The following is a 13,835-nucleotide window of genomic DNA, read 5'->3' as shown; positions in this document are numbered from 1 at the left end:
TGATCATTCTTCAAAAGGGTCATTCTACTTAACCTCAGCCCATCAGTTCCCACATCCACACATTGTCTCCCATACTCTACCCACAACCCACTAGTAAAAAAGAAAAAAATTTAAGATGGGTTGGTGGGTGCAGCAAACCACAATGGCACATGTATACCTATGTAACAAACCTGCACGTTCTGCACATGTATCCCAGAACGTAAAGTATAATAAAAAATGAAAACAAAAAAGGATTCCTTGTGTATGGAAGTTTCTGTCACTTTCCCACCATTACATCAATCCAGTGCCAATAGGTTGTTGCTAGCTTTAACATTAGTTTTTGAAAATATGACATTTCTATGACATTCACAACGAACAAAAACATTTGTTTCTAAGAGAATTCTGGTGTTCTTGTTAGGAACATGTGCGCCATGATTACTTAGTAGCCTAATATTAAAAATACTTCTATTATAATTGTTAAATAAAAATAAAATGATTATTTTTTGAAGAGAAGCACTGATTTAGAAGATAGATTGAAGAGTTGGTTGCATGCTTTTTATACTTACACTATGACAAAATTTCACAGCATACTTTTTTGAAAATGCAACTATATTTAAGGTACACAATTATTATTTTAAAATAAATTTCATTCATTAGTATTTCATAGGTCTTTTCAAGATATTCTATAATGACTGAACATCTTATTTTCCCTAATATACAGAATTTTCCTTTTAATAAATTGTTTTATTCTTTGTAAAAGAATCTCTAATTAACAGTCTCTGGAAATACTTTGTTGCTTCCTAAACAGTAGAAGGAACAACGCTTCTCAAGTGCTTATCCTTTGTTGATGATGCTTAGATTAGTTGATGATGTTGTCAACCTCTACTTTCCTGAAACTCCAGCTTCTAGAAGGTCATACAATATACTTTTATTTTTCTATCTGCATTCCTGACTATCATCTTTTCCAAAACCTCCTCCAAATCTTTTCCCCTAGGCCATTTCCATCATTTCATTGCTGCTGGGACTGGCAAACCCACAGCATATGTACTACTAGTCACCTCTATACATCCTGTGGTAAACACTGCTACTTAACCACAGCATTTTCCTCCCATAATACAAAACGAGCAATGATGTGTCATGGGTTCATCGGTCTTAGATTTCAGAAAATACATTAATACTTATCTGTTTTGTGATTGCATACGTACTTGACTGATCTCACCTATTCTAAGCTGCCTAAAGGCAAGGCTCATATTGTCCTTTTTTTCCCCCCTTCCCTCAATACTAAAATCAATGCCCTGCCTAAGGCATAACATCGAATAAATATTGGCATGAATGAAGCACAGAATTAGTCATCAACTAGAAAAAGTAGTTAACATCCTAATTATGATAAACACATTTAAAAATAAATGTTAATTTGTCCTTTGAACCTCATTGATGCAGATATTTTTCACAATCTACTCAATAATTATGGTTTTCCATAGTCTTAATTTGAAACCAAGTGACTGAACTTACCAAGAAATTTAGTGTAATAGACATTTGACAAGTAAATACAAAACAAATTCATTATTTAATCATTCATCTCTTAAAATTTATTAGATTATTCTCAATGACATTGACACTACTTTTGTCTTCTTATAGGATTTTATAGATTTCTCATGAAAATAGAAAAAATGTATACTTATTTTAATAAATTAATATCCTTTATAATGTAGTACATGAGTTCATTTGAATGTATAACTTTCTTAATTGCATTTGAAATACAATTCTTTAAAATGTGTGTTTTGTTTGGCTGTGTCTATAGAAATAAAGTAGAAGTTCAACCTGACCCAAATTCTTACAATTTATTGCCAATAATTCTGATTATGTATTTTGATTTTCTGTTATTTTTTATAATAACACTATGTGTAACTGAATAAGGATGACTATCATCCGTTGTGCAGGAGTTTATAATCAACCAACAGCAAGTAGATGAAATCAATCTGCTTTTGTATTGAATTTTGTTTTCATTGTTTAGAACCAGTTGTATATAAATGTTAATTGTTTATAACTGTCTCATCTTTCATGGTAAAATCTAAGTGAAAAAGTAAATTTTATAACAAAAAAATTCTGAATTAGTTCCGATCATTTGAAGGAGATTAACAATATCTTTTTTTTAAACTTGGCATTATTTTCTTGAATTCTTAAAAGTAATATACGAATAAGTTATTTCTGGATCTAGTACTGTCCACAGGCTACACTTACATAAATAGTTTAGTTCTTCTCATATTGGTCAAATATATATACTTTTAAAAAGATTGTATATATTGGAGGACATGAGATGAATTACATTTTTTTTTTTCTTTTTGAGATGGAGTCTCACTCTGTCGCCAGGCTGGAGTGCAGTGGCGCGATCTCAACTTACTGCAACCTCCACCTTCTCGGATCAAACGATTCTCCTGCCTCAGGCTCCCAAGTAGCTGGGACTACAGGTGTGCGCCACCATGCCCAGCAATTGTTTGTATTTTTAGTAGAGACGGGGTTTCACCATGTTGGCCAGGATGGCTCGATCCTTTGACTTCATGATCCACCCGCCTCAGCCTCCCAAAGTGCTAGGATTACAGGCATGAGCCACCACGTCCGGCCTGTTTCTAGCTTGCCTCAAGCTAAAAATATTAATAAATATTAAGCAACATAAACTATGTCTATATAGATTTTTCCTCAAGAAAGATATTTCAACATCAACGAATCTTTTAGAATATATCTAATGACTGTCTTATATCCTATAACTTACAGAGTTTAATTGAATATGGAAAAGCACACAACAAATAGTTTGAAAGCAATTAAATTTGTTTTGTTCACAGGATACTAAATAACCTGTAGAATGTTATACTGTTCAAAGTTATCTTAGTACATTCAAATATAGATATAGCATATATTTGCTAAAAATCTGTTAAAAATTCCTAATACTTCATGAGTTAATAAATGTTGGGAATTATTGATTGGGAAAAAAAGTAGTTTCTATTTTTTTTAAATACTGAAGGAATTCAAGATTTCAAACGAAAAGTAGACCATTACTCATTAGAAGAAAAATAGTATGTTTATGTGATATATAAACAAAGAAAATATATAACATTTTACTACATACATCATTTAGAAGTAATCACTACAATTCACACACATACCATTACATATATGTCATATAAAATTGTTATAGTTTTCCTGCCCAAATTTATATCAACATAATCTTTATGAATAATTTCCTTGTCTGCTTAATTTAAAAATATTTTTTAGTTTAATTTCATTTAAATTTTAATTGCTTTACTTATTTGGCATCATCTTTACACACTTCATAATTTTATATGCTGCATGGTATCTCATCCTCTATTTTATCAAAACAATGTTTTTCACACAGTCTTTGATGATTATGACCTATACATCATTCAAACATATAAAAGGGAAATAGAATATTCTGTTATTTTTATATGGCTGTACACATAAGAAAATGCCACATATCGGGATATATAGAAACATCTAAATATCTGGCAGCACGTGGACAGTATATGATGATAAATCAATTTGTCAAACTCTCTTTAGATATATGCTCATCATGTACACACAATCTTAAGGCATTTCGTTATGCCATAGACCCTCTAGGGTTTTTGTTTTATTTTGTTATTTTATAGACATGACTATTGAACAATCTCTTTACTCTTCTGCAATTGTCATTTTTTATGTATAAAATGTTTATAAAATGTGGATTGTAAAAAGGAAATATTAAAGACTGTTTCCACATAATATCACAATTCCTGCTATGTACATTTATTCAAATAATCATCTAAATAAAGAACCCACAAATTGAGTATTTTATTCAATTAACTAATTGTCAATAAAAATGGTCAATCCAATAGCCTGTAGAGATGAAAACAAATCAGAAAATGACTAATCTATTTGAACTTCACAAACAAAAGCAGTTTGTCCTCCTTCAGATACAGCGATTACTTTAGTTCAATAAAAAATCTATTAAAATGCAGGTTTGAATTTCTAAAATCCTATTCATCTAGACAAAGATGTAGGAAAAAATTCCTTTTCACAAAAATGTGTGTTTTCCCATGAGTCCTCAAGAAAGATGTTAGGTTTGAAAGGGGAGATGTTCATGTTAGCTTAGTTCTTTGGAGTCTCTAAAGGAAGGAAATAATAATGCTTTTATTTGATCAAAAATATATTATTTCCAGAACTCCATTTACATCTACATTCAAATGTAAATGAAAGAAAGGGAAAAGAAAAGGACCAAGAGTCAAGAGTCATGAATCCTCTTGGTATAGGCTAGCCTCCTTGTATCATTCCTCCCTCTTCTTCAATCTTAGACTTGGACTAGATAATTTTCAAAAATGTTTATGGTTGTATATCTTTAAAAACAGAGCTACTTAAAATGAGTTTTTAGTTAAGCATTTACTGTATTAAAGCACTTGTTTAACATGGAAATCTAGCAAGTCAATTTAGGGCAAAAACATGGGATGATACAAAAAAAGCAAAACAAAACCCAAGAAACCAAAGGAAAAGGCTAAATGGGCAAACCAGGAAAGTTTGAACTATAAATAACTAAAATCACAAAAGAAGTTTACAAGGTTTCAATTTTAAAGAATACTTCATACATACTAATACAATTATTTATTTTCATGTCTTATTTAGTACTAAACTTCCTAGCATATAATGCAAAATTACAAATTTGTAAATAATAGTATTCATAATGAGAGAGAAAGATGAAATAGAAATCTTTTATTTAAGGAAAATAACAAAATTCTACATTATACTAACATCAAGAACTCATCCAAAAGTTCTCAAAAATAGAACATCTTCTGAACTAATGAACACTGATCTCATAAAGATGCCATAAATGATTTTCTATTACAAAGTCTATCAGAATAGTATTTCATGGCTCTAAACTTTAATAATTCCAGAAACTGAAAGAAACTGATCAATAACTTTTAAAATGTATTTTAAAAAATGAAAGAAACATACAATGAAAAACTTTTCAACTATGGATTTATAGGATGACCATATTTTATTGACAGAATTATTTGATAATGGTTTTAGAAAAGCAGACACCAAACAAATCAAGCAAACAATCAAGAAACAGAACAATAAAGGAATAAACTAAAACTAAATAAAGAAAAGCATGCTACAGAATCTATACACAAGATAAAATTTCCATTTACAAGAAATAAAATTGAAGTAAACATGCAAAAGACACACCAAGAAAAGTAGGATACATCTCTGGAGAAGGGAAATTAAACATGCAGAAAAATAAGAGTTTGAGTTTTGAGAGTAACAGGGTAGTTTGAGGCCCAATTTACCTTCACTGTCTGACATGGCATGTTGGAAGTCATCCATGATGAAGGCTATGTCACGGTCATAGCCTCGAGTCCGTGATTCTTCCCTCATGTGTTGCTGAACTTCAGGCAATGAGTGGCTTGATCCAAACTGATCCCTGGTGTCTGCAGATATTGGTGGCAGGGGTCCAGCTGCAGCCCTGGCCATTCCCATTGGCTGGCCAACAGGACTGAGTGGGCTTTCTTCTTCAGAATTCTGGGCCACAATTGGTATTCTTCCTCTACTTTGACTAATTGGCAAACTGGTCGGCTTAGTTCTGGCAGAGGATGATGCGTGACTAAATGAAACATCTAGAGCTTCAGCCTCTTGAGCTTTCAGTCTTAGGGAAGAGCTAGAAGAATCCCTTTTAATTGATAAATCAAGCCCATAGACAGAGGAAGGTCTGGAGGAAGGTCTGGACCTGCTGCCACTACTGTATGGCTTATCTGCTTCATCCTGCAAAGCGGAGCGTATGGTATTTCCTAATGTGCCCAGTCCTGTGCCAAGAGAGGATCCCATAAATTTTTGTTGGTCTGTAATATTTTTTCTGAGGCCAAAAGTGATGTCATCTTGAAGAAGCCTTGCCCTGGAGGAAATGCCACCAATAGATGAAGTGCTAGAAGTCATATAGCTTGAATAATCAGGTTCAAGGTCTCTACTTTCTTGAATAGGTGAAAATTTTGACATTTTAGGGTCAATTAGTGATTTCTTATGCTTTGACTGCTTTTGATAAAGTATGGCTGCTGGCAGTTGTTTTGCTGCTTGTTTTTCAAGTGTGAGTCTACTGATGCTATACTTCTCAGATTTTGGAAAATGTCTATAGCTAGTATCAGCATGGTAATAATGAGAAAGACCAGCAAGGTGATCTAAGCTCTCTGTCCCTCTACGAAATTCCTGTTTAATCTGATGTTTCAGAAGCTTTAACTCATAAGGATCCTCCATTGGGTCTTCCTCCGCCTTCACATAACTATGCAATCTAGAGGAAGACTGTAAAGGTGCTAGGAAATCTGTCACTTCTTGAGACCGGCGTGTCTCAGTGGTTCGAAGGAGACGGTCTGTTTTTGACAGATCCTTTTCATGAAGGCTAAATGCGGTGCTTAACGCTGCTGTTCCTTTGGTGATCTCTCCAATGTCGTCAATTAGGACATAATTTCGTGGAGTATGGTGATCAATATCTGCATAGAAAGAATCTGCGGATATGGTTGATATTGGACTGCTTGCCATGCTACTTCTTTCCTCCAAACCTATTCTCAAGTCTAAACTATTGTACTTACTACCAAGATGGGAAACAGCATATGTGTTATCAGTAGAAACAGGTGCTATCATAAGTGGTTGGTTGCGAATCACTTCGTAGTTTGAGGTTATCTTGGGCTCCAAATATAATGTAGTTTGCCGTGGCTTCTGTTGTATCACCATCATCTGTGAAGGTAACTGATAAGAAGGCTGTGGGGTTGGCGTAGGTTGAGCTTGAGGTGTGAAGGACATTGTTGCCACAGCTTGGAATGTTGGCTGAGTCTGATAAGGTGAAACTTGCTGATGGTACAAAGTTTGTTGCTGAAAATGAGATTGTTGGGTGTATGAGGTGGGTGCTTGGGTAGGAAGAGCAGGGGAAGAGTATTGGTATTGTGTGTAAGGACTTGTTGGAGGAACTAGTTGAGATTCTGTTTGGGTTTGTGGTGGTATAAACTGGCTGAATTCAGTTTGGGGAGCAGTTCTTGGTCGCTCAATGCCATGCTGACTTTCTATTCGAGCTGGTCTTGTGCTACTTACTTCACTATCAGACATGTAATCACGATCCTCAGCTACTCCCTGGAGGTAGGCTCGTTCTCTCTTTTCTCTCTCCTTTAATAATGCCTCTTTCCTCCTGTTAATTCCCATTTCCAGGTATCGTAGCTTGGCATCAATCTCCTTTTCTTCTTCATCAAGCTCTGCTTGTTTCTTTCTAAGCTTTGCAGATTCTCTTTCCACAAGATCAAGCTCTCTGTCTATGTCCTGGAGAATCTTGGCTCGTGCCATTGTGTTGGTTCTGCAGATCCTTCTCCTGGAAACTGTGCCCATTGTGCTGAATGTGGATTGAGTTCCTGTGGAAATCTCCTCAGGAGGTGGATTTGGCAGAGTTCTTTTAACTTTTTTCTGGGCTCCAGAGGGTGTCATGGTTTGAGAACCTTTAGTCTATAATCAAGTAAACAAAATATAGTACTTTATTATAAAGAAAAATAAAATAAAAACCAAATCAACTTCCATGAATTATATTTAATAAAAATGATTTCCCATATGATTTTGCTATCACAGCATGATAAAATAAAATATATACATATAATTTCAAGTACTGGTCACAAATACAATTAACTGAAAAATAATTTTTTAAATAAATTGGTTAATTGTAACTCTTATAACATTAGCAGTTATAACAACTCATTTTTCATCTAAATTAATATACATAAGATTATTTACTGATCTATTTCCCGAGTGTTTTGTTAACCATCTGAAATTTAAATTACATTTGTTAAAGATGTTCATTTACCATGTGACATTGATATTACACCTATCTTCTCATTCCTACTTTTGACCTCTGGAGTGGTTGTCATTCCTATTTTTTAAATTACATCTTCAAATTATCTAATACTTTTTTTTTTTTTCTAAAAAAGGGATAGTCTGGACTAATTTTCTATTTAATATTTCAAGATTTTCATGACTATTTGGATCTTATATTTTCTTTGACTTTATTATCCTGTAGTATAGTTTCTTTTTAATACTCTAGTAACTTCTATGTGAAGCAAAAAGAACTGACCAATAAAAATCCACTGGAACCTTTTAAAAAACAAGATAAAAGTATAAAGTTGGTGAGTTTTCAGATATTTTTCATTTTATTTGGTTAATTTGTCATAAACTTGCTTTCTAAGGATTGAAGTCTTGAGAATCATACAATTTTAGAATATCAAAAGACACGAGAGATTGCTTTGAGCACTTATAGTTAAAATAAACTGATGTACTCAAAGTTACCTAAGTGTTTAGTGGCACATTTACAACTAGATCTCAGGTCTTTTGCTTTCCAGTTGCATATTCTTTAAAAGATGATTTCTTTTCTTTTCTTTCTATTGTAATCCAAATACATTAATTCTCCAATTTTTCCCCAGTCACCAAATATTGAGGACAGAAAACAGAAAAAGTAAGAGTCTATAAATGTTGTACCTGAAAATTGTACCCTATTAATTAGATCACATTTTTCCAAGACTCTGTACTTTTGTTGCCTTTTAATTATTTCCAAATTCATTTCCTTGATAGTTTTTGCCTGTTTTCTGTTATCATATTTCTGCTCCCGTCATGTAACCCTACTATTTGTTCCCTTAATAGACATCATAATATGAAACAAAATCTTAAATGTTTATTGAAGTTTATGTGTTTCTAAAATTTAAAATATTTGGATGGAAATGAATAAAGGTTATGAATCTTTGAAATAAGGTAAAGTGACTTTGGTGCAGTAGTTTGTTTTTCCTCATAGAGCAATCCCAAGGTATATGGGGTATTGAAGTTCCCAAGGCAGCTGTTTGACATGTCATTTATTTCTTCCTACTCATCCTCAATTCTTTTCATTTTATAAAATACTCACAATGAAGTCACAGAATTGTTATAAAGATCAAGTGAGACAACTATGTAAAATACTTATTTCACATTACAGGTACCCATTAATATCAGTTCCTTTAAAAGTCTCTATATTTCTATAGAAAACTATGGTTTCTTGATTAACCCACATTCTAGATCTTTACATTTTTTTTCACTTGTAAAAAAGTACACATGTAACATGTTGAATATCAATGGGTCATAATTAAATGGTAATAAAATAAAAATTAAGATCCTACAATAATTTTCTTGACACTTTTCCAAAATATTAACATAGATATGTCATGTTTTTAAAAAAGTTGTTCCACAACAACATCTTCAGTCCTCTGATTATAATGTTGTTCAACAGGAGGCTAAAAACTACATACTATTTGTTTTTTCTTAATATGTATGTGGTAGATCTGGTATATGCATAAGAATTTGAAAATTTAAAATGTTTACCTATTCTACATGATTATGATTATGAAATGGTTTGACAAAAGGGTATTTAATTGTGTTACTCAAGACCGTGATGCCTAACAAAGATGCAATAAAAAGAGGAGAATATGAAATGAAAAACATGACCAATTTTTTAATTCTAATGTTTGGTCACTACCAGAAATTTTAAATATAACCACTGGTAACATTTTCATAGTCCAAAGAACTTAATAATGGTTGAAAATTCAAGTCCCAAAGAAGCCCAGCTTAGAAGCTATATTTGAACTTGAAAGTCACTTCTTTTCAAAATGTACATTACAAATAGTTATATATTGTACACATCTGTAAGGTAGGCTTGCACTTCTTGCACTTAGGCGAGAAAAAAGAGAGCAGATACCGACCAATCACTATACTTGTCATATGCTCTTATGTGTTGATGGGTGTAGCAAACCAACATGGCATGTGTATACCTAAATAACAAACCTGCACATCCTGCACATGTATCCTAGAACTTAAAGCATAATTTTTTAAAAAAGAGAAAAAAATATAGGTCATATCAGGAAAGTTCTACTGGGAATGAAAATGGAGGATTACTTGAGTATTGCAAAGGCTATAACCCAAAAGCCTACAGGAGCCAGAAGGTAATGGAGTGAATGTGTTGACCTGAGAATTTAAGTTCCATCTGTCAAGGCTGGCTCCAGAATATTGTTGCCATGAAGAAATAGAGATCCACTGTGATGAGATCTGTTTCATTCAAGAGAAGTAAGAAATCCATATTTTAAAATATTGATCTCTATTTTAAATGGTTTTAAAACATAGTTCAGCCCAAAGAAGCCAAGGCTTTTAGCTGCACTGACAGTTTGAAATAAATCTCTGTTCTAAAGAAGAGATTTATTTCTTTAGAAATAAAGAAATAAATGGATGCCCACTGAGAAACCATTAGAGGATCAAACAGCATTAATGGCTAGTTGAGAGAAAGCAATAGATTTTAAACAATGAAGGAGGATGTGGGAAGAATACAAGAGCCCTAAAGAAAAACTTCAGTCCTTTATTAGAGTTTTCTGTCATCATTTGGTTAAATTGTAATTATGATCATTCATGAATTTTCCTCCACAGCATAAATTTGGATTTTCCCTAAAATACATAACTATTCAATTCACTTAGACAGATATTTATTAAATGTCTCCTCACTTCAAAGCATTTTGCTAGGCACACTTACACATAGAGGATCCAAACTATAGAACCATTAGAACCCCACAGATTTAAATTTAAGCATGTCTGTGAGGGGTGTGTACTGTTTTAGGATTGTTAGTATCACTTAAGAGGGCAGATAGATATACAATGAAGAATTTGAAGTAATGTCTTACCAACTTATAATTCAAAAAGAACTGACTCTGACAAAGACAATAAAAACTTCTCAACTAAGTATTTAATTCTAATTAAAAAAAGTCTCAACTAGGTATTTATTTCTAATTAAATCAATATAACATAAAATAAGAGTTCAGAACTCCAAATACAGAGATAAAAGCAATACAGTATTATTTATTTTAAAAAGATCAACATTGTATAAAGAAAGTTTATTATGATTAAAGATGATGTAGCTGGAAGCCATGACTAAAGATGAGACAAGACAGTCTAGAAAAAAACTTGTTGTTTACTATGGATTTCTGTGTTGACCAGCTCTTAAAAGTTGTTTTCAGATAGATCTGGTGCCTTTAATCTAGAAAAAAAATCGTACTAAATATACTGGATATATAAATTTAAAATATTTTTAAATAGCTGTGAAAATAGACAAAGAGAAGAACAAAAAAACCATAATGATAAAATAAAGGTTTAAGAAAGACTACAAAAAAATCACTAACTGTAGATGCAACATCAATGAGGTAATCAAGCTAACAAGCAAATAACTTTCAGGATAAAGTTTGCTGTCCAAAGTAATTTTAAAGAACATTTTCCTTAGGAAAATTAATTTATATAATGCAATTTATACCATTTCTATATGGCAAAGGAAAGGAAATTTTGCTTGTTTTGGAGTGTCAAGAATATTAATGAAAATAATAAGTAAAGTACCTAGACACATTATCCTAAGTGACTTAAATATATGTATATGCATTAATTCATTGTCAAAATTCTCTGAGCTCAACATGAGGATGATAAAAGAAGGATCTGTAGTTTTTTTAAACATCGAAAAAACTAAAAATACATAGGGGCTATTGTTTAAAGTCCTAGATGCTAGACCAAAATTATTCATCCAGTATTATATATAATAAATATGAAAACATTCAATTTATTGATGTATTCAAATAGTTGTTAAGTATAATTCTAAAATGCATTGCTCTAGATGCTAAAGGCATAGATACAAGAGACACTAGATGACACAAATCTACACTTTGTCCACAAATAACTAATAAATTATGAATATTTTTTGGGAAATTGTTTGAAGAAACTACCTCACTATACTGCCCAAAGCAACGTACAGATTCGATGGTATTTCTATCAAACTACCAACAACATTTTCTGCAGAATTATAAAAAACTATTCTAAAATTCATGTGGAACCAAAAAATTGCCCAAATAGCTAAAGCAATCCTAAGCAAAAACAAACAAACAAACAAACACAAAGCTAGAGGCATCATACTATCCAACTTTTTAAAACTATACTACAAGGTTATATTAAACAAAACAGCATGAAACTGGTACAAAAACAGACACATACAACAATGGAACAGAATATAGAACCCAGAAATAAAGTTGTACACCTACAACCATCTGATCTTCAACAAAGCTGATGATAACTAGAAAAGGAGAAACGACTCCTTATTCAATAAATGGTGCTAGGACAACTGGTTAGCCACATGCCAAAGATTGAAACTGGACCATTTCCTTACACCATATACAGGAATCAACTCAAGGTGGTGTGAAAACTTGAATGTAAAACCTACAACTATAAAAACCTTAGAAGAAAACCTAGGAAATGCAATTCTGAACATGAGACTTGGCAAAGATTTCTTGAAGACGATTCTGAAAGCAATTGTAGTAAGAACAAAAGTGGACAAGTGGGATCTAATTAAAGAGCTTCTGCACAGCAAAAAAAAAAAAAAACAAAAAAACAAAAAAACAAAACAAAACAAACAAACTATCAACAGACTGACAGAAAATATATAAAATTGGAGAAAATATCTGCACACTATACATTTGACAAAGGTCTATTATCCAGAAACTGAAAGGCACTTAAAAAAAAAACCCACAAATAATCCTATTAAAATGGGCAAAGGGCATAAGTAGACATTTCTCAAAAGACATACATGGCTGACAAGCATAAGAAAAAATTCTCAACATCACTAATCATCAGGGGAATGCAAATCAAAACCACAATGAGATACCATCCTACACCAGTCAGAATGGCTATTATTAAAATGTAAACAAAACAAAACAGATGTTGACTAGGTTGTGGAGAAAAAGGAATGCTTAAACACTTCTGCTGGAACTGAAAATTAGTTCAGCCACTGCGGAAAGCAGTTTGGAGATTTCTCAAAGAACTTAAAAGAAAACTACCATTTGACCCAGCAATGGAATTGCTAGGTATATACTCAAAGGAATATATATTGTTCTACCATAAAGACTGAAGCATGTGTATATTCATCACAGTACTATTCATGACAGCAAAGACATAGAATCAAGCTAGGTGTTCATCAGTGGTGGACTTGATAAAGAAAATGTGGTACATATATACCATGAAATACTACGCAGCCATAAAAATGAATGAAATCATGTCCTTTGTAGCAACATGAATGGAGTTGAAGGCCATTATCCTAAGTGAATTAATGCAGGAACAGAAAACTAAATACTACTATAGGTGTTGTCACCTATAAGTGGGATCTAAACATTGAGTACACATGGATACAAAGAAGGGAACAACAGACACTGGGGTCTACTTGAGGGTGGAGAGTGGGAGAAGAGTGGTGATCGAAAAACTAGCTATCAGGTACTATGCTCACTACCTGGGCGATGAAATAATCTGTAGTCCAAACCCCTGTGACATGCAATTTACCCATGTAACAAACCTGCACATGTACCCTCTGAACCTAAAATAGAAGCTGGAAAGAAAAAAAAGGAACTACCTCAGTCTTTTGCTAAATAGTTATCAGTGTCAATATCAAAGATATACTTCTAAACCATTCTAAAACCATCGCACTGCTGGAGAGATAGAGCAATATATATTTCATTTTATAAGTATAGAAAACCATACCTACTGTCAGAAATAAATGTTCATCATGATAAGACCTTGGATTTTTAGATTTGTTCTCTCAACTAAGCAGGAAATATTTGTATGCAGGCCCTTTATTTAGAAGGTGGAGATGTGGATTCTTTTTCAAACAGCAGAATTCCACAAATATTTATCAATAAACAAGATATTTTGATACATACTCCTTAAGAGGTTTTCCATATGACACGACATAGGGTGAGTTA

General features: G+C 32.6%; 1 protein-coding gene across 5 annotated transcripts in view; it reads right to left on the bottom strand.

The window, feature by feature from the left end:
- Window positions 1-13,835, bottom strand: part of PCLO (piccolo presynaptic cytomatrix protein) — a 408,305-nt gene that overhangs the window by 154,558 nt on the left and 239,912 nt on the right. For all 5 annotated transcript variants that reach the window (XM_007982336.3, XM_073009167.1, XM_073009170.1 and 2 more), the window contains exon 7: window positions 5,313-7,500. In XM_007982336.3, coding sequence (XP_007980527.3) covers window positions 5,313-7,500 — 2,188 coding nt within the window. The remainder of the gene's footprint in view (window positions 1-5,312; window positions 7,501-13,835) is intronic.

Source organism: Chlorocebus sabaeus, chromosome 21 (assembly GCF_047675955.1).
Source record: "Chlorocebus sabaeus isolate Y175 chromosome 21, mChlSab1.0.hap1, whole genome shotgun sequence".
Lineage (NCBI taxonomy): Eukaryota > Metazoa > Chordata > Mammalia > Primates > Cercopithecidae > Chlorocebus > Chlorocebus sabaeus.
Note: the sequence above shows the minus strand (reverse complement) of the source record. Positions and strands in the feature narration are given on the sequence as shown.